The sequence below is a fragment of the Ceratotherium simum genome, chromosome 1, assembly GCF_057802395.1.
Source record: "Ceratotherium simum simum isolate JZ-2026a chromosome 1, ASM5780239v1, whole genome shotgun sequence".
Lineage (NCBI taxonomy): Eukaryota > Metazoa > Chordata > Mammalia > Perissodactyla > Rhinocerotidae > Ceratotherium > Ceratotherium simum.
Genome location: NC_141900.1, coordinates 18771406 through 18793459, shown reverse-complemented (window position 1 = coordinate 18793459; position 22054 = coordinate 18771406). Strand labels below are relative to the sequence as shown.

Sequence of the window (22054 nt, the reverse complement as noted above, 5' to 3'; positions counted from 1 at the left end):
TCCTACCTGGGAAACACCACATACCCTATAAAGTAATTTATAATTTACCACTGCACTCTAATCTAAATGGTAAATTATGGATGCTGAAAATGTCAGTTCCACTGAGGTACATATGCTGAATCCTTCACAAGCTATGTGGTTGAGCTATTTGGCTGCCGTTTCAAGTTCTGTTGCACAGGATTAGCACTTCTCATTTGCATGATTAGCAGCCTTTTGGGGAGGAAATATAATTAGTAGCATTTATTAGTCTGTTATACGTGTGTATTTGTGAACCCATGCATACTGTAAGTGGTGACAAGCAAAACATGTTCGCCAATGAAGGTGAAATTATTATGGGTTCTGTAAAGTCGCTGGCAAGTGATGCATAGAGAGGAAGTGAACTTTTGATTAAATTACTGTTGCCCTTTGACTCTTGTTTCCTCCTCGTGCTATTGTGATTCATTGAATCTTCACCTAAAATATAAGTAGAGCAACGAGAAAGGTGGCACTTAATAGATTTAACATTAATGAAATCAGGCACAACTAACTTGCTCTCTGAAAATGAGTTCCCAAAATAGTGTCTTCTTGGAAGTCGTTTGTAATAAATTCATGCTGCTCTTTATAGTTAGAACACAACTAATATTCAGATGCATTTTAATTAGTTTCAGGCAGCAGTGGAGAGATTTGTTTATTCCTGTGCTGGCTACTGTGTGGCAACCTTTGTTCTTGGAATAGGCGACAGGCACAATGACAATATTATGATCACAGAGATGGGTGAGTTTATTTATTGTAGAGTAATTTTTTTGGATTGTGGTAAAATATACATAACATAAAATTTATCATTTTAACCAGTTTTAAGTGTATAGATTAGTGGCATTAAGTATATTCACGTTGTTGTGCAACCATCACCACCATCCACCTCCACAACTTTTTTGTCTTCCCCAACTGAGACCCTGTGCCCATTGAACACTAACTCCCCCTTGCCCCTGACCCCCAGCACAGAGTAGTTTTTAAGTGGAGTTCAAGGTTGGAGCACATATCTAGAAGTCATTATTGTGTAGGGACACAGATGCTGTTATCACCCTAGAGAGGACCCAGGAGTGAGTAATGGAAGAATATGCAGGAAATGAGACTTAGGAAGGAAAAGTCAGAGAATAGCTAGAAAGCTAGGATAGAATCGTATCCCAGAAGTTAGAGAAGGTGGGAGTGATCAACAGTGTCAGATGTGCAGAGAAGCAACAAAAAGAACTCACAGATCCTTAAATCCAAAATGCTGTGCCTTCCTAATGTACCCCTCCTCACTGGTTCACTGTCCACTCTGACAGTGGTCAGCATTGGCCATCTTGCCATGAAATTTTTCTCTGAGAAATATGGACCAATTTAAGAGTAGAGTCTAAAAAAAGCACCATATTGAGGTAAATTGCTTAGTCTCTGTGAGAATCAAAAGAGATAATGCATTTATGGACCACACATATGAGAAAGGGCTATTTGAATGAGAAGAGATGATAGTAACTATGGTGGTGATGGTGACAGTGGTAGAAATTGACCCAAAGGAGACTCAGAATGGTTTATTTCTATCGTGCTAATCAAAAGTAGAAGGTGAATGCTTCTGCCCCAAGAAAAAGTGAAACATAGTCTGTCCCGAGTTACATAAAGGGCATAAGAGAGTCTTGGGCATAACGATGACATATTAGCCAGAGAGTTTTGATTTTTATTTCTAAGAATAATTCTGAGATGAGAATTTTTTAATGGCATTTGACTGTCATTTAAAGAAGACCGGAAGAATATCAAAAACACGTTTGGTTCAAAGGGTGCTTTGTGGCTACTACAGCACACACCTGCTAAGACAAAAATATCACAAGCTGATAAAACAGTGTAAAAATAGCTCTCTCACCCAAGATAGTTCATTTTCAGGCAACTTAAAAAAATATTTCAAGAAATAAACCAGAGTGTCGTTACAAGCACTTATGCCAGTATAATGATGTCAAACATTTTCTTCTTTTAAGGAAATCTATTTCATATTGACTTTGGGCACATTCTTGGGAATTACAAAAGTTTCCTGGGCATTAATAAAGAGAGAGTGCCATTTGTGCTAACCCCAGACTTCCTGTTTGTGATGGGAACTTCTGGAAAGAAGACAAGCCTACACTTCCAGAAATTTCAGGTAATTGGCCTCCCTCTTCATCGCCTACTGTGAACACCAGCCAGATGGTCCCTGAAGCGCACAGCAGCCCTCACCTGTCGCTCCACTTTGAGGCTCCTCTCACCTCTGCCCACCCCCTTCTGGCACGACCACCCCTACCTCCTCCCCATCTCCTCTATTCCTTCCCCAAGTGCAAATGACGTTTCTAAGTAATCTTCCCACCTAAAACCCAATAGCAAGTAAAAGCATTCCATAATCCGTGGGATGGCAAATACAGAACACGTGGATGACGCTGGTACTGAAGAGAGGGGTTTAAGGAAGAGTGCCTGGCCAGCAGGTGTTAGCCTTTGAATATTTATCTATTCAAGATATCACCTGGGAGATCCAAATTTTACATATATTTTTTAGGACTCTCAAACGATTGTGAGCTTCTCTTGATTTTTGCCACAGGTGTAGCAAAATTATCAAATTACTAACACAGGGAATTCTTGCTGCACCACTGCATGCTTGTCTCATTTTTGTAAAGGATAGTCCCTTCTCTCGTTTGGAATCTTGTCAACTTGACTACGGGTTCTACAAAGAGCTCCGGCTTGTAAGCAGGCTCCGACATGGCCTACCCATCTCCCTGGGAATGTTCACATTCTGCATTCTTTTTCATTCCTTCCTGGTCTACATCCACTTTGACTATCAAATTTCAAATACCCAAGGAGTAAAATTTTCACACTTGCAAATTTAATAACTCTGAGTGAATATAACTCAGAAAAGTTGTAACTACTGTAATTTACTTATTTTATAGCCATATAAACACAAAACTGTGGCAAGAGTGATTCCTTTTCATGTACGTTTGCCCTGGGTTCCCTTTCAATAGCCCCTCCCTTAGTGCCTCTTCAGCATGGTTTGATTTGCACTCAGTATTTCAGGAGCAAGTCTTTTTCCCAAGGCCCCTCTTGAGTCCCATCTTATCCTTGCGAGATGACACGGGCCTTGAAGTTCAGTGGAACAGGAACTAGGATGTATTGTTTTGAAACCTGCCGTTCTTATTTGTTCTCCTGGCTGGTTTTCGATTTGGTGATTACAGGACTTGCCCTCCCACAGGTCCAGCAGTGTAGTCAGAGAAACCGAGATCTCTGTGGCCAGATGGTCTGAGGATTTTTAATGTGTGTTTTTCTGTGTAAACTCAACTGGGTTTCAGACTGTTTCCAGGGATTTGACACATTTCAGTCCTGTTTTTCTTTAAAGTTAAAAATCTCTTGTTTTGACAACTTCCTGCAAGAGAAAAATGGTTCGACAAAAAAAAGAAAGAAAGAAAAAACCTGGAAGAATTTTACCATTTAAAGTGGGGAAAACACTCCATTTTCCTCTCCAGGAGGTGCGCTTCATCTGAGTAGCTTTTTTTTTTTTTTTTAATAATTTTATTTATTTATTTTTTTTCCCCCAAAGCCCCAGTAGATAGTTGTATGTCATAGCTGCATATCCCTCTAGTTGCTGTACGTGGGACGCGGCCTCAGCATGGCCGGAGAAGCAGTGCGTCGGTCTGTGCCCGGGATCCAAACCAGGGCCGCCAGCAGCGGAGCGCACGCACTTAACCACTAAGCCACGGCATCTGAGTAGCTTTGAACAAACATGGCAGCAACAGCCCCGTTTAAAGAGTGAGACAGATGCAGGAACTTGACCTCACTAACAGTCTCTCCTTGTTTCTGTGTATGTTCTCTTTCTTTTTGCCTGTGGTTTTCTCCAAAACGACTACCCAACTGCCCTGTTGCTGACAACATTCCATAGAGCCTATAGTGCCATGTCACCCTTAAAATCCTAGCAGTACTTCCTCTTTAGTCTTCTTTGTTGTCGTTTTAAGTTTCAAAATATTCTTTAATGAAAAGATTTTGGGTATGGGGAGGCCAAGAAGAGGCTGCCTCCCCCTCAAGACAGCTTCCACCCAAAGCAACAAATCTTCACAGAGAGACCTTGCACAGTCTATCCTCTCGGTCTGGGAGCATTTCTCCATCCTTTGTGACCAAAGCTTGTTTCTAAAGCCGTTAAAACCTCTTTCACTAAAGCGACATCTAGGCAGTGTGCACGACTAAAAACACACCTTTGTATACTTTACTGTACTTATATTTATCTATGTTTTGGAGGATTGGCATACTATGTAAGTGCCTGTGAATATATGCACTTTGAGCCTTAAACCCAGACCCAGCAAGGCATTATGGCTGAAAGGATGGGCTCTGGAGCAGACAAACTTGAGCTTGATCTGGCCTTGTTACATAAGCTGTGTATGTGATACAAATTACTTATCCTTGCAGAACCTCTGTTTCCTCATCTGTAAAGTGGAAATACTAAGACCTGCCTCATGTGGCTTTTTTAGGGATTATTTGAATAAAATATGCAGAATGCTTAGCCCAGTGCCTAGACCACAGCAGAAACTCCATGAACAGTAGCCTCCGTTGTTATATACCACAATGGGTCTGCAACCTTTGAAAACTTTTTAGTTGAGAAGCCCCCTTTGAAATGAGATCTCAAGTAGGACTGCAGTATATAAAACATGAAAAAGCAGCATTGTTCTGGTTAAAGAGTAGGTGGGGTCCAAGCTCTCCCCGCTCTGCCTCCCTGCCCACCCCCGGTCTACTCCTCCCCTCCGCGCGTCTCCCACCCTCCTCACTCACCACAGGAAAAAAACTGAACACACATACATATATGTATACAATTATACATATGCAGAATTTCTGAAGTTTCAGGCCTGACAAAGATGAGGAGCAAATTTTTTCGTCATTTGACTCAGTCCTTGTGACAATTTTTTTTACATACTGCTAAGCCTTCCAGAAGATTTTCTGTTTCTTAGTTTCATGTTCCCTTTTTGAGACGAAGTGCTTCAAGCTCAGGGAACACATCTCTAAACTCTCTAAATAGCACCTCAGGATCTTGTATAATAAAGCTGCCATTTTTAGGTAACTGGGAAATGTTGTATATATTTACATTTTGAATTAAAGGGGCCCTCATTTCCAGGGAATTGCTAATTTTGACTAGATAAGGTTAATTAATGCATGCAGCACATTTGAATAACCTGTTAGGAAGGGTGGAGAAAAGTTGACCCGCTTTTTGTTAAAGATGAGGCGAGCCTTCTCCACGAAGACTTAAAAATATACCTACCTAGTGACCAGAGGAAGGAAGTCAGGGGAACTGAAAGCAGAGAGCACTGTTTTATTCCACCTCTCTCTTCTTTCCAAGGTAGCTAGTGTAGCCTAGGACCATATTCAGAAATTATTTCTAGAACGGGGGAGAGTTCAGGAACAAGCTGTAATGAGACAAAAAGATGAAAAACCAAGGCTTACTATTTGGACCCAAGAATATCTGTTGGCCTCTGGAGCAGCATCCTACACACAGGGTACTAAATAGATATATTTCAATGGTGAAGATTTTGATAAATAAATTCTCCTTAGAAAAATCTCTCCCTTACTGAAGAGAAAAAAGAAAACGATGTTTTACCCACTGGAAATTTATTTTAGAACCACTTTGTTTCAAATTTCACTGAACAATTATAGAACATATATTACATACAAATACATTTATATCACTGGCAAATGAAACTTGGCTTCGCATTTATCTTTATATAAGAATGTAGGGTTTTTTTCCCCAATTTTAAAAGTAGTAAATGCTTCTTTAAGAAAACAAAAGCCAGCAAAATATTAAAACCATCAGGAGGATATTAAAAAAAAGCATTATCCCGTCTTCCAAAAATAACACTGTCAACATTTGAGTGGTTTCCCTCATTTTATTAAATATTTGGTCTTTTAGAAAGTTGTAAATTAATCAGAATTTGGTTAAAAGCTGAATTTAAGAAATAGATACAATGTTGCTTCCTTACTCTAAACTGTTCAGTGGTTTCTGATCGCACTTTGAATAAGATGTAAATATCTAAGTTTGCCCTACCAGGCCCTGTGCCACAGAGCCCTGGCCCCTCCAACCTTACCCCATGGCACTCTCCCTACATTCTGTCACTCGGGTCACAGTGGCCTTTCTCCGCCTCTTTGCTGCCCTTCAGGTCTCAGTTTAAATATCATTCCTCAGAGCAGTCTTCTAAACAAGGCCCCTGGTGTTATTCTTTGCCACAGCCCCTGCATGTTGCCTTCACAGCATCTGTCACCGCATATAGTGGTCTGCCCTAGTCTGCTCTCTGTCTCTCCCTTTCCAGAGTAAGCTCTGTGCAGCAGGGCCACGTCTGACCCGAATCCCGCATTTGGGGCCTGAGAGATAGTAAGCACTCAGTCAGTGTTGGCTGAGTGAAGGAGTGAATGGTGGAGGGGCAGTTCCTTCATGGCGAAGGAGGTAGATGAGACTAGATAACCCCTTGGGTTTCTTCCTTCCCCATAATACATGGTATCCTATGAGTAGCAACTCAGGCACAGATTGACGACAAACTACCATCACATGGACATTAATAAGCCTTCAAGCCGCAGGTTAAATATCCATACATCCAAAGAGGAAGTAAACCTCATTATGAAATCTAATGTTTAATAAATAATACAAATATGTCAGTGTCATATGGTGCCTATTCACATTTTTGTAGAGACTTCCTTACTGACATAAACATTACATATTTTTCCCAATCACAGCAATAGTCATGCCAAGAGAATAGGACATGCAGTATACGCCCACAGCAGAGAATGCAGTATACGCCCACAGCAGAGAATGCAGTATACGCCCACAGCAGAGAATGCAGTATATACCTACAGTAGAGAATGCAGTATACACCTACAGTACGCGTTCAATATAGGACAGTTTTCAGGGAGTGTGAATGACTTGGCCTTGTATAAACGGGCATTTTGAAGATGTTCTTTGCACACAACAGGCACTCAGCAAATGTGTGCAGATAAAGCTGAAGCAATCAGGGGAGCCACGTCCCATCCTCACACGCACCTCTCTGCAGGCAGTTTGAGTGCACTCAAAAGGTACTTGTCCCTAGATGTCACTCTTTTTTTTTTTTTTTTTGTGAGGAAGATCAGCCCTGAGCTAACATCCATGCCAATCCTCCTCCCTTTTTGCTGAAGAATACCGGCTCTGAGCTACCTAGACGTCACTCTTAAGAAGTGTTTTAGAGGAGAGAAGTCTGGAACCCATTCATTGTGTTGTTTTAATCTAGGATGCCAGTTTTAGCAGGCCCTGCCTGGTTTCCACTACTGGCAGTGTTGTCCCCATGCCAGGGCTTACCCAAGCCCCTCAACCTGCCAGCTCAGCCCCTCTGGCAGGTCTCTGCCAGAGCCTGATTCAGGTTTTTAGGAACCTTTATTCCAAGTCCGTCTCTGCTGTCATCTAGTTCTCACCTCAATCACAGGCTGTTTTGACTGCTTCTGCCTCAGTTCCTGCACCAGGGCCCTGCTGTTTACCTGCCTCTGGGACTGGCCCCTGCTCCCACCTGCCATTTGCCTTGCTGGAGACTCAGGTACGGGCCCTAAGCCCAGCCACAGGGACACCAGTACCACAGAGACCTTGCCATCTAACACTCTTCTGCGGACTGCGGCCACTTCACCACTATTCCCCCTTCCTATGCTCTGACTCCCCTTCCTGGGTGGCAGCCCTGCACCTGTCTACACCTATAACTGTCTGTACCTGTGACCTGCCAGACTGGGCCTTTTCAGCCTCCTGCTCCATCCTGTTGTAGTCACCAGGCCCTGTTCTTCCATATCCAAGATAGCACCCTAAGTCCACACACACCTATTAAATCCCTACCACATTTCAGGCACTGTGCCTCACATAGAGAAGGCTCAAGTTCTGCCCTTGGCAAGACAAGACAACTTTACAGTGCAGTCCCCTTTAAATATGATTGTTCCCTAATTCCTCCTGATTTTAAAGCAATGAATCTTGCCCAAAATCGAACTTGGCTCCTGCACATTAAGCATTTATTCACCATCTATTTGCAGATTGTCCACAGTGTGCCAGACACTGTCCTGGGTGCGAGTGACACAGCAGAGGCCCAGCCCCAGTGCACAGCAGAAGAGATATACACACAGCTTTGTACCAAGGATTTCAACAATGGTTTACAAAGGAAGCCATTAATGCTGCCCAGGGGATAGAAGAGGGCTGTGGAGTGAAGGAAGTGTTTTTATCCAGGCCATAAGGGCTGAGTCCAATTTCATTTTGCCAGGTGGATGCAGAGAGGGGAAGGAACATCCGGGCAGAAAGAATAACTTGAGCAAGGGCGTGAAGTTAGTATTTAGTATCAGTATTTAGGAACAAAAAATGCAATTGTCTGGTATGGATGGAACATAGGTATACATGGGAGTGTGTAGTGGAATTTGAGTCAAGAAAGGAAATTTGGGTCCAGTTTGAAGCAGTGCATGGACTGGATTAGAGGGATAGCAAGCAAAGCAAAGAAGTCATTTGAAGCTTAACCGATTAATCACAAATTACTGTAAAAAAAGCCTATTATAGGTCAACAGGGAGATGAGTTTATCTGAGTTGCCCATAATATACTGAGATGATAAAGGATTCCCTCTTAGGATTTGCACATGGTCCACTAACGAGGTCGAGCTCAGCCTCTTCCATCCAAGTCTGCAGACTGCCGGTACTCTACTCTCTCCATTGGAAGATGTCCTCGGAGCAGGGTCCAGCCTCAGCCATTTGTAGAAGTTTGTATGTGTTAGTGTAATATCTCCCCCAGATGCAGACTTGCATGAGATTATAGAATTGTTAGGACGTAGATGAGCTTGCTTAATTTTATCACTTTTCTGGAAAAGATATGAACACAAGACTGGAAAGATGGCCTTGGATTGGATTTATGTGTTAATCCACCAACATGCAGTGTCACCCAGTGCCTAAGATATCAGACCCGTTACTTTGAAACATTTATCAAGAATATCCACCCAACTGGCATCATTCTCTCGTGTTTAGTTTCCTTTAGAGAATTGTTTTGTCTACCGTAAGAAAATATTATCCAGGACATTATTCACCATGTTACAAAGTGTACTCTTTATAAAGGTCTCTTGCGAAATTTCTATCAGATCTTAGACTCTGGAAAAGCTGTGTTTCTCCTAAACAAATAGTTTACTTAAATATTCTGAACATTGGATGAAGTAACAGATTCAGTTTTCCTTTCGGCCACAGACATATTTGAAGACCGCCCGTAGCAAGTCTGTAGGATTTGTGATATGTGGTTTTCCCAAACCCATTGTGGATCATTTCCTTTGTTATTCTCTTTCCCTTTTCTACCCACTTCTAATTAATGTTATTTTGACTTTTGTGTATCCAAATAATCCACATTCAATCCTTTTTGGAACAAGGCTAGAAGGTATATAAACACACGCGCACACCCCTACAGTCTATTTAGAATATTTGACTACAGTAGAACAGTTTAATTGTAGCCTTTAGGTTTCTAACGACCTTCTAGCTAAATATTTGAGAAGATGGCAGTACAGCCCTTCCTCTGGTAGACAGAGCTAGTCTGAGAATAATTTTTAAGAAATCCTTCAAGATAGGAATCCTAATTCAAACTCAACAAATGCATGGCCAACTGTTGGACACAGGCTTCTTTCAGATTTACCAGAAAGTGCTTCTTCCTGCATTATTAGGTCTGCTAATCAGACCTAATAATCAGACCTGCTAATTCTTTGTTTTGCCAAAATAACTTCTAAAGACATTGCCTAGCCAAATCATTGATTTTTATAAAAGACAAAATAGAATCCTCTGTCTTTGACTGAAATATTATTTTTCTCCACTCTCTCTTTCCTCTAGCAGACAGAGGCAACATTACAATTTAGGAAAAGTAAGTGGGTGAGAACATTTCTTTTCATTGAGGAATATTTGTGAGTTTTTCTTCTCTCTCTCTTCTCAGCCCTCGATTCTTTAACTGGAATTTCTGTTTTATTGTCCTGAAGTTACTTCCTCATTCTTGTGGATATGTACAGTAATATTTCACTTCCACTTTGTTTCTAGATGAGAATGGAGGAGTTTAAGTTGTAAGAAGAATTAGGCCTATTCTCTATGACCTGGGACATTCTAAAGCAGCCACAGCTCATTGGTGGTGAAGAAATTAGTAGATTGTGCGTCGAAAGTAGTTTGTTTTCAGTTTAGTGAACTAATCAGTTGGGCCAGTTAACAAATCAAGTCAAAGTTTTGACCCTGAAATGGTAGTGAATTCCTTTGTTCCAAAGACTTCTGGGAGGGGTAGCCTTGTAAAAGCAATCCTTTCCTTTGGTACTGGATTCTAAAATTAAGGCATTTGAATCAACTATGAAATTAAGAGCAAATGTACTATGTAGACTCAATCTATTTATCAGCTCCTAATGGAGAGGGTTCTAGCCAATGACCTTAACAGTATTGCAGGGTTCCCCCCATTCACTCTCATTAACAAGGACATTAAACCAAGTCCCTGAACTCAGATTCTTCTCTCACCCCTTCTTCTCCACTCAATAATATAAAGCCTTCAACAGGCAGTTGAGAAGGACAGAATGAGGATGTTTGAGGTCAATGCCAGGCAGCCCTGGCAGAAGGGAAAATTCTGTTGCTACAGCCAGTAACTTCTGTGTTCTGTGCTTCCCCCTGAGATCCCCAAGCCACATCCTCATAGTCCCTCCAACCGCAGGCCTCCGGGCCGAGGCAGCGTGGTCAGGACACTCTCACAGACCTATGGCTGAGCACAGAGGGCAGAAATGAAACCGCTGGGACTTGAGTGGGTGGAGCAAGCGCTCAGCTGTGCCCCTCATAGCGAGAGAACCACCTGCCGATGTAGCCAGGGAGCCACATGCTTTCATCTCCCTACCTACCTCAGCGAGGACAGCTCTCCCCTGCAATACTGGTTGGAGTGAGGCTTATCTCCTACTCCAACCCACCTCACCACCTAGATCTTTACTATCTGAGAGACATTTTGGACAGGTGGTCTGATGGCAAAGTGACCTCCTCAGCATTGAGAAGTGTGTGTTCAATAGTACAACTTCTCATACTATTAATAATAAGAGCCAACCACTTACACAGCACTTAAATCTCACCACAACCACATAAAATGGGTATTGTTATTATTATTCTTATTCTACAGATGAGGAAACTGAGGTCCCGAAAGGTGAAGTAACTTCTCCAATGACAAATAGCTTGTCAGTAATAAAGCCAAGATTTGAATCTAGGCAGTGAGGTGTGAATCTGTGCTTTTAACCACTGCTCCACACTGCCTTTAAGCAAAAGATAATTAAATCCACCAAGTCTCCAACTCTGCACAGCCAGTTAGAATTTAGACATTGCGTCTGACAAGTACGGGGTATGCAGTTAAATTTGGAATTGAAATTTCTTTCTCATAGTAGCAACCCTTGTGTGTGAAAATCGGAACTAACGGAATAAATTTGAGCCAGCAGAAATTCCTTATATCAGTGAGATGGCATCAAGAGAAACAGGACAGCTCCCTTCCTTTAACATGTCTCTGTGTGTGCTACAGCGGTCAGTGAAGCGGTGTGTTGCCACTTCACCAATATTTACAGAGCACCTATATTATAATAACTTGGCCCCAAATTAATTTTCCTCCTCAAAACTTTTCTGTTAAAGAGTTTGACCACACAGTGGGCTCAGACAGCAGGGGGTTTGCCTGGAGCCCCCAGTGTACAGAAGCATAGAAAGTAATTAAAAATCAGAATGTACTCTAATTCAAAATCAAAAGGCATCCCCATCTATGCCCTTGTGAAAATTGTGTGAGTTGGCAAATTAATGAGACTGTTGCCTGGGGTGAACTCTACCCTTAGCCTGTGTAATTACCAAGAAATAAGAGAGACCTTGGTGGGTCCTATGGATGAGCAAAAGAAAATGATGTCTGGACATAAGTGGAGTCATTAAGAATGCAAGAGCACTAATGCACCGGGGCTGCTTCCAGGGGACAAGAGATGCCTGGGCTGCAGCGGGAACAGCCCAAACAGTCTTTTGGGTCTGTTGAGTCTCCCACTTCACTGTAAGTAAGCAGAGGGGAGATGCGGAGTCGATTTACCGTCCAGATAGAAAAGGGAGAGGGCTAACATTTGCTGAACCCTCGCTACGTGCTGGACTCTGTGCCAGGCATTTTATATATATTGTGTCACTTAAAAAATGCCAGAATAGCCCCTGGGTTTTTGCACTTGGACGGGCGATGCGTACACAGTCCAGCCTTGACATACAGAATGACACAGGCATGATGACCATTATCATCGCAGTTACTCTGCCACATGCAAATGATACAGACAAGATAATCTAAAAGCAAAAAGAAAAATCGCTATTAACATTTTGGCCCTGTAAACTTATATTCTTTTTTCCATATATATATTTTGTATTCATTTACCAAAATGGGATTATATTACATGTGTTGCTTTATACCTGCTTTTTAACTCAAACATCTTTACATGCTTATTAAATATTCTTCTACAATATCATTCTAGTAGTTACAGAGCAGGCAATTGTAGGTACTTTCATAAATGTTTTTTATCAATCCCCAATTATAGTACGTATAAGTTGCTTTCAAGTTTCCACAATTTTAAACAATGTTCTGATGAACATTCTTGTAGACAAATCACTGCAAAATTATCCAATTTATTCTATTTTTTTAATTTTACTTATTTATTTTTTTGGTGAGGAAGATTGGCCCTGAGCTAACATCTGTGCCCATCTTCCTCTATCTTGTATATGGGACACTGCCACAGCATAACTTGATGAGTGGTGTAGGTCCACACCCAGGATCCAAACCCAGGCCCCCAAAGTAGAGCACACCAAACTTAACCACTGCACCACCATGCCAGCCCCCCTCCAATTTTTTTTAAAGGCAAATTCCTAGCATGGAAATTGCTGGGTAAAAGGATATAGACATTTTTAAAGTCAAGTTTATTGAGGCATGATTCACATATAGCAGAAGTCAGCCTTTTTAGGTGGACAGATCTGTGAATTTTGACAAATGCATCAGTTATGTAACCACCACAATTAAGTTATATAACGTTTGTAAGCATTTTAAAGCTTTTGATGCATGCGATCAAATTGTCTGCTAGTAAAATTATACCTACTCCCATCCACTATCAGCCTATAAAATGTGAACATTGCATATTATCCTTAAAAAATTGTTTTAGGGGCTGGCCCCGTGGCTTAGCGGTTAAGTGCGCATGCTTTGCTACTGGCGGCCTGGGTTCGGATCCTGGGCGCACACTGACGCACCACTTGTCGGGCCATGCTGAGGTGGCGTCCCACATAACAGCAACTAGCAGGATGTGCAACTATGACATACAACTGTCTATTGGGGCTTTGGGGAGAAAAAGGGGGTAAAAAAAAGGAGGAAGATTGGCATTAGATGTTAGGGCTGATCTTCCTCAAGAAAAAAAAAATTGTTTTAAAAAAAAGGATTTTCCAATTTGGTAGGTGAATGTTTCCATCTCATTTTAAGTTACATTTATTTGATTACTAATGAGGTTGCATGCCTTTTCATATGTTTATTATCTATTTTTATGTCTTATAGTATGAATTCTCATCTATATCCTTGGCCTGTATGTCTAGCCAACTATTACTCTCTTTCTTATTGATTTGTAAGAGGTAGTGGGGTCTGGGGGTGAAGAAGTGATCTGTCATGTTGTAAATATGTTTTCTCTTGTTATTTGCCTCTTTTAATAGTGATAGCTTTTTTTTCCTCAAAAGTTTGAAGTTTCTCAAATTTCTCCATCTTTTCCTTACAGATTCCACCTTAGAAGTCATCTTCATAAAGTCCTTTCCCACTCCATGATTATTTAAATATTTTCCCTTTTTACATTTAAATCCTTAATTCATCTGGCACTTATTTTGGTGTATCACATGGAGTAAACTTATTTTTCCCCCAAAATGACGAGCCAGTTGTAACAGCCCCATTTATCAAATAGCAGACCTTGTTCCCACTGAGAAGTCAGCTTTATGATATATTATATTTATTATGTACTTAGATATGTCCCTGAACTTTCCATTTTGTTCCATAAAATTTCTTATCTTTTTTGGAAAAGAATACATACTGATTCACACATTTTTAAATATTGTAGTTTTATAATATGTTTTAATATCTAGTATGGCAAGTACTGTTTTTCATTACTATACTTTTTCGAAATGTTGTCTCAGGCCTTAATTATTCCAGATGAACTTAGAACAATATCTGAGTTTAAATATCCAATAGGAATTTTTATTGAAATTTCAATATATTTATAGATGAATCTGAGAAGGATTTATCTCTTTATAATAAGCAGTCTTATCACTGAAGAACGTGCTACATTGCTCCACAAGTTCAAGTTTTCTTTACGTGCCTCGGTAAATGTTTAGTTTTTAAAAATGTGGTTTGTATATCTTGTGTATGTATTTATCCCAGGAATCATGGTTTTTCTGTTACCATTACTCACAGCATCTGTCTTTCATTATACTTTCTTACTGGTGGCTCCTATTTATAGCATTCTATTTATTAATTTTATAAAAAGCTAGTTTAATAAAAACTCATTACAATAGTATTTTAGTTTTCGTTTCCCTTCAGTGTTCCAAGAAGACATAAGTTATTTATCAATACTAACAATTTTACCTTCACTTTTCTGATTTTATACTTCATTTCTTTTTTCAGTACTCATTATTCAGAATGATTTTGATTGGTAATTTCAGTTAATTCTTCACATCATTACATTTTAGTTACATATTAAGTTACATGTTACTTTTATAAAAGTCAGAAGTGGATTTTAATATAGTACCTTATGATGAACTACTCTTGCAATTCTGGAATAAACCTTATTTGACTATGGCACATTATTCTTTTAACATTTTACTCAATATTTTATTTGAAATATTTATATCTGCAATCATTAACTTCAGTTTTCTTTGACATGTTATCTTTTTCAAGTTATGATATTAAGGTTGGGTTATTCTCATGTCGTAAAATTAGGAACTTTGCCTCTTTTTCTGTGCTTTGGAACCATGCCTGCTCCTTGATACGTGGATTTAACTCACCTGTGTGAGCTGCTCCTAGGCTCGCGGAGGAGGCACCAGCCACAGCATTTGTTAAAGGCCTCTCTCTCACTCAGGATTCAGAATCTGTATTAAAATTCCAAAGTTCATTCAACAATTTTGAGAGTCAGACAATGAAAAGCTAATTCATCTGTTTTCTTAGACTAGGACAAATTGTCAAATAAAGATGAAAACTAATTAAATCACCAACACCACGTTCCCACCATTTCTTTAGATTCCATTAGCTCTTGGCAAACATTTACGCTGACATCAAGTTTATTGACTCCAGTACGGTGTTCAAAACCTGACTCATTCCTCTTCAGACGCTACAGAAATCTCCACCCTCTATTTCCTAGGACTGAAATGGAAGTAAAATGGTAAAGAAATAAGATGAAACTTACTGCATCACTTAGTTTTCCTTGAGCACACCCTGGATATAAGCAATTACACTAAAGTGCTTAAGAGGCTGGAAAAACTGTCTATGTTCTCCTCCAGGTTTTCACTGAGGCAAGGTACCCACCTTGTTTGTCATGTCTTCCTCTCACAGATGGAGTGATGCCATGTAAGTTCCAATACAGCCCGGTGGTCCTCAGCCTACTTAGTTCCCGCAACAACAGTAACAGCATTTCCTTCTCCTTTATCCAGGATGTCTGCGTGAAGGCTTATCTAGCCCTTCGTCATCACACAAACCTACTGATCATCCTGTTCTCCATGATGCTGATGACGGGAATGCCCCAGTTAACCAGCAAAGAAGACATTGAATATATTCGGGATGCCCTAACAGTGGGGAAGAATGAGGAGGATGCTAAAAAGTATTTTCTTGATCAGATTGAAGTTTGCAGAGACAAAGGATGGACTGTGCAGTTTAACTGGTTCCTACATCTTGTTCTTGGCATCAAACAAGGAGAGAAACATTCAGCTTAATACTTTGAGCTAGAATTAAAAACTAGGCAGTGTTCTCAAGCTTTAGATCAGCATGTCAGTCATTGACCTTGCATTTAAAATGTAAAGGGACATTATGAAAGCTGGCACTTCCGAAATACGGCTCTCTTCCTAGCTGAACCCCTCACTGGAGAAAAATGTTGGCGTGGCTGACTGTTTCAGTAATGTTCAGTTCTAGGTCTATTTGCAGGTGTGTTTTTTCTCCTTTGTCTCAGTGATGTTGGAGAACATTCCAAGTTTAAACAGACTGATTACTTCCTCATTGTGCCTGACGTTTTGACTATCTTCATATTGACTACTTTTGGAAATTCTTTAAAATAATTGGTGAAGAATTATGGGTAGAATAATCTATTTTCATTTGGGTTTACTCTGAATTTTGGTTATCCTTGTGTTCCTCAAGCTCTTTACAGGAAAATATGTAATCATTGTAACCTGTGTCTCCTTCCTGAGGTGATGCTTCCAAACATCCTCTCCGTGTCTGCCGATGTTAGTGATGTGCTAAAAGCCAGGAAAGCAAGTCAGTCTTTTCAGTGTCTTCTGTAATTAGGTTCTTTTACAGTATACAACTGAGACACACAAACACAAAATGGAAAATCTGAACCTTTGTGGCCATAACCCTGGCCCTTCTCTGCTGGTCTGGTTCCAGGGTTATGAATAGGAAAAATAGAGATGAGACCATTTGTCTCAACTCTGCCCACAGAGGGAATTATCAAGTACAATTATTATAACCTTCTCCAGCATAGAAACTACTGTAACTAAAGGGACTCAGTTTCTCCCTCTACATTGTCTTCCTTTCTCCTGGCTTCCCTTCTTCCTCCATTGCCACCCTCCCACAACTCTTTATCCAGAGTTGTGAAATCTTCAAGAACATCTTTACCCTGGAATTCAAAAGTTAATTGAAAAAGAATTTCTCCTCTAGGGTTACTAGAATTTTAGGTACTTACTTGTAAAAATGGGGTGCAGTTTTTTAAAAGTATATTATTAAAGGAGACATTCTAGAAAATATGGATTAGTTTCCACATGCCTTAATTTTAAATTTTGGTCTGAGCAGCTTTTTCTTTCTTTTTTAACAGAAGAAGATATTTGATATCTAAAAAGTGCTCCAAGTTAGGAAGAACACTACTTGCCTTATCCAGCTCTAGTTTAAAGGACTTTTCAACTTCAATACATTCTTCAGATTTCCTAAAAATAATTGAAATGTCTTCTTCAAAAACTATTTTTATCTCTTAAATATTTTGCTATTTATTGGAAGTATTGTTTAACCTTAGAGAAAGATTGTTAAATTATTTATAAAATATTTTAAAATTACCTATAGTTAATACTTTACATAGAAATAACTGTTAATGGTGTCTATGTTTAAGTATAATCAGATTAAAATTTATGTTTAATTTTTAAGTTTTCTAAATAGATACTTGTTTGACTTTGCTATAGCCCAAAACTTTCCTTTTGTGGATGCAAAAGCCCAGTGCTTCTTAAACCTGGCTGCAAAGAAGAATCACCAGGGATGCTCTAAAAAGTACCCTACCTGAGCACCAACGTCAGGGTACAACTTTAGTTTGGGATAAGGCCCAGACAGCATTATTTTTCTAAGTACTCTAGGTGATTGTAATATGCAGCCCGGGTTAGAAAGCCCTGCATGGGCTTTGAAGGTGCAGGAACCATGCTTCCTTGCCTTTCCCTGGCTCATAAGGTATCTAGAAAGAACTGCTCTTCCTTGACAGCTCATCTTTTTAAAATCACGCTCTATCCCCCTGTACAGAGGACCATGCCCTGTCATGAAATGTTTATTCCTCTGTGTTAATGGAGGATAGATGGTTTTATGGCATTTTTAGACCAACTGTTCCCTACCATTCTTTTGAAAAAGAGCAGGAAGAATGATGCTAATTCAGAAGAGGATGTTTTCATTATTCTTTTAAAGACTAGCCAAGCTCAGACCTTGCACAGATTTCACTTTTTATTTGAGTTGCTGGAATAATCATCTTAATGACAGAATTACAGAGGAATGTATTTATATTTAGCTTACTGGCACATGTGCATACATATTTGCTCTTCAAATGAATAAGTTCTTACATTATGATGAATATATATGTTGGGCTTGATTCTTCCATATTCCAATGAAGGTATAGACTTGCAGATAAACAAAAATCATCCTTGTGTGCTTCCTTCCTTTATTGTTCCCAGTGAATCACATGACCCACAACTTTTATACCTTTGAAAATATTCTAGAACTAGGATCATCTTGCTGTTGGGAGGAGATGCTGGGAACTACCCACAATTCTATTTTCAATGCCAAATGAAATCAGAGATCACAAGTCAAATGACTCATGTGTCCAGGACTGGCTACATAATTTGCAGAGCCAAGGGCAAAATGAAAATGCTGAGCCTGTCATTCAAAAATTATTAAGAATTTCATGATGGCAACAGCAGAGCATTAAACCAAGCACGGGGCCCTTCCGGCATGGGTCACTGCACAGGTCACAAGCCCTTGAAGCTGGCACTGTGTGTATCTGACTAATGGCTTTGGTGCTCAGTTTTACATTTGGACCATTTCTGTATGAGTGTAGATAAAGTGCCCAGATCAAAATGTTGCTTTTATTCAAATTGAAATACCTCATCTGAATGGCTGTACATTAGGACTTAAAACACTGGCTCATTGATTTGGACTAGAACCATGGCCACTAAAACAAAGCAGGTATTTTAGACCTGGTCCCATATGACTGCATTTGACTGGCTTTGGTGATACTTTGATGAAAGTAGGGGGAAGTAGAGATATGATAGATAAAATATATCAACTCCTAGAGAGAACACTTGAATTTTTAAAAATTTTTATTAAATATATCTTTTAAAAAAGATTAATTATTTTTTTAAAAGAGGTTAGATGTAGGAATGCTGCAGCTTAATTTGGAAGCTGTTAGTCTTATATAAATGGAAATTAATTATTTTTTGAAATGAGTCCAAAAAATAATTTAGAAGGTAAGTTTCTGGAGCAAATTCCGGTTATTTGGTATTATTTGGTAAGCTGGCTCTATTTGCCAAGATTATGAAATAAATTGTCAATTATATTTTACAATATGAAAAAAAATAAAATAAATTTGGATTTTTAAAGGTTCTGCTGTCTTATTTTCTGTTTAATCCAACCTAATAATTCTGGTCAATAAATTTGGTTCTAGTCTGGGTGCTTGTCTGCATATTCTCAAAGACTCATTTTCAGGACAGGTGCTGGGGGAACCTAAAGCACATACCCATTCAGAAAGCTGAGACAGTCCCTCTTCTGGACCGTCCAGTTCTCCCCACTTGCATTTGTATTTTAATTACAAATTGTTGTATGTGAACTTAAATAAAAGGAAGAATCTGATATCTTGTGTTCTCTGTACACATCTTTTAAGGTCTGAAAGGCCAGATATTCCTGAAATTCAAATTCTTTCTTTTAAGAAATCTTTATTGGGGCCGGCCCAGTGGCGCAAGCGGTTAAGTGCGCGCGCTCCGCTGCAGCAGCCCAGGGTTCCCCGGTTCAGATCCCGGGCGCGTACTGACGCACCGCTTGTCAGGCCATGCTGTAGCGGCGTCCCATGTAAAGTGGAGGAAGATGGGCATGGATGTTAGCCCAGGGCCAGTCTTCCTCAGCAAAAAGAGGAGGATTGGCAGATGTTAGCTCTGGACCGACCTTCCTCACAAAAAAAAAAAAAGAAATCTTTATTGAGGGCCCACTACCCACTAGACACTGTGCTAAGTACTGGGGATTAGAATATGGAATAAGACTGACCCAGTCCAGTCCTTAAAGAGTTTATATTTGCTGGTGATAGCAGACACTTCATGATGGGGGCAGTTGGGGGTTGAACTGTGTCCGGCCAAAAGATATGTTGAAGTCCAAACCCCTGGTATCCATATCCAATCTTATTTGTCAATAGGTTCTACAGATGTAAGCAAGTTAAAATGAGGTCGTAATGGTGGATCTTAATCCAATATGACTGGTATGCTTAACAGAAGAGAAAGGAGACTGGCATGTGATGGAGGTAGAGGTTACAATGATGCATCCACAAGCCAAGGAACACCTGGGGCCACCAGAAGCTGGAATAGGAAAGGATCTTCCCCTAGAAGCTTCCAAAGGGGCATGGCCTTGCCAACACTTTCAGACTTCTAACCTTCAGAACCATGAGAGAATAAGTTACTACTGTTTTAAGCCACCTGGTTTGTGACACTTTGTTATGGCATCCCTAGAAAAGTAATAGTGTCAATAACCAAAAGTTTTGTGGGTTTTTTGGGGGGGGTTATGTAAGTAAATTTGTTTGATATGTTCTGCTGTTACCAAAAAGATTTAATTGCATGCAAAATATGTGACCAAGTGCTAATATTCTTAATATATAAAAACCTCTAATAATTCAATAAGTAAACGATAAATACCTCATCAGAAAATATTGAATTCAAACAAAAATATACATGTGACCAATAATCATATGACAGCAAACCCCAAATCACTATTGATTAGACAAATGCAAACTAAAATAACTTAAGTTCCTTTTCACCATCAGATTATCAAAGATTGGTAATGTCTAGAGTTGATGATAATTTGAGAGAAAGAGCACTCCATCACACTGTTGGAAGCAGAGCAAGTTGGTAAATTCATGCATGGCATCTCGTCAGATTTTATCAGAATTAAAAGGCGTCTCTTCTCTGACCCAACAAGTCTACATCCAAGAATTTATCCTCCAGAAATTATTGGACAAGTGTGTAAAGACTTATGGACAAAAACAGTTACTAGCATTCCTTGTAATAACCAAAATTGGAAACAGCCTAAAAGTCCCTCAATAGGAGATTGGTTAATTAAATCACATCCATACAACGGACTGCAACGAAGCCCCTGAAAAGATAAGGTAGGTCAAAATGTATTGACAACCACGTAGATCTATGACCTATTGAGGAGGTGAGCAAGGCGGTTACAGGACAACAGTACATTACAGTCATGCTCAAGTTAAAATGTACATTTGCACATGCATTAAAAAGCTGGAAGGATATACTCACACCAAACTGTTAATAATGATTTTTTTTTACCATGCATTTATTTTTTCTCTTGGGTTTTGGTGAACTTGACTTTCTAATATTTTAATTTCTTAACAAGGGAAAAAATTAGGTCTTTTCATTTTGGGGAAAAATATGGTCTGCATGATAATCATATCCTTTAGCTTCCCTCAGGCCTCATTAAAAGCTCAGAAAATTTTGCTTCTCAAAGGGAAAATAATCATGTGAAGTCAATAGTTATCAAGCACTGGCATCAAAGCTGTTGTTGGAACCTCCTGGCATAAAAAGGACTATGTCAAAGTTTCCTGCTTTACCCGCCCTTACCTGACTGTGATCTGTTATACGCTAAGGCTGGCCTGATCTACCTCCTAAAACGACAATGCTTTTGGAGAAGGGGGCCTCCAGGGATGCTGTCTATTCAGTCAGTAAGGGATGCCTTGTCTGGCCCAGTTCTTCTCAGCTCTGCAAACCTCGTGCAGCCCGTGTGGCCATGCTGAGCTCTCTAACTTACAGGTAAGGTCCTCCTTGGAGGTGCAAACTGCCTCATCTCCACTTCTCATGAATGTCATGTTGTTTTCTAAGCATTCATTCATTAGCAGGGATTAAATCTCCCTGCCTGCTGCTTTGGTAAGAATTTTCCCTCCTGGGCTCTGAGTCTGGGTTCAGAATGCTCTTGTCCACCTGACTTGGAGGATGTAACGGGGACAGCGACATAGCAAAAAACGGAGAATCCATTCGCAGCACCTCAGCAGCACGTCTCTGTATCTCACAGCAGATGACAGCCATCTGAGAAGTTTTATACTCAGAGAATCAAACTCAGAATTCTTTTGATTACACTTAAGAGTTAAAACGGGTCCCCACTATCTGCTCCCACCATTGCCAGCCACGTGCAAGGTTTGTGGCTGAACAGCACCTCCCATCACCAGATGTGTATGGTGGCCAAAGCCATACTGGTCCCCAGCACCTCCCACCCTGTACTTTTCCTTTGCATCATCACCAAGCACCTGTGCTACAAGACAACCAACCCTGTGAGTCCTCAGGGCTTCCACT

The 22054-nt window shown here is 40.0% G+C and overlaps 1 protein-coding gene across 4 annotated transcripts in view; it reads left to right on the top strand.

Moving 5' to 3' along the window:
* PIK3CG (phosphatidylinositol-4,5-bisphosphate 3-kinase catalytic subunit gamma) overlaps window positions 1–19317 on the top strand; it is a 34700-nt gene extending 15383 nt beyond the window's left edge. The window contains exons 9-11 of one of the 4 annotated variants that reach the window (XM_004439294.3): window positions 642–753; window positions 1986–2143; window positions 15692–19317. In XM_004439294.3, coding sequence (XP_004439351.1) covers window positions 642–753; window positions 1986–2143; window positions 15692–15970 — 549 coding nt within the window. In that variant the 3' untranslated portion in view covers window positions 15971–19317. Of the gene's footprint in view, window positions 1–641; window positions 754–1985; window positions 2144–8034; window positions 9122–15691 lie in introns of those variants that run through there. The other 3 variants (XM_087438771.1, XR_015554209.1, XR_015554210.1) reach the window with 3 other exon arrangements.
* The last annotated feature ends 2737 nt before the right edge of the window (window positions 19318–22054 follow it).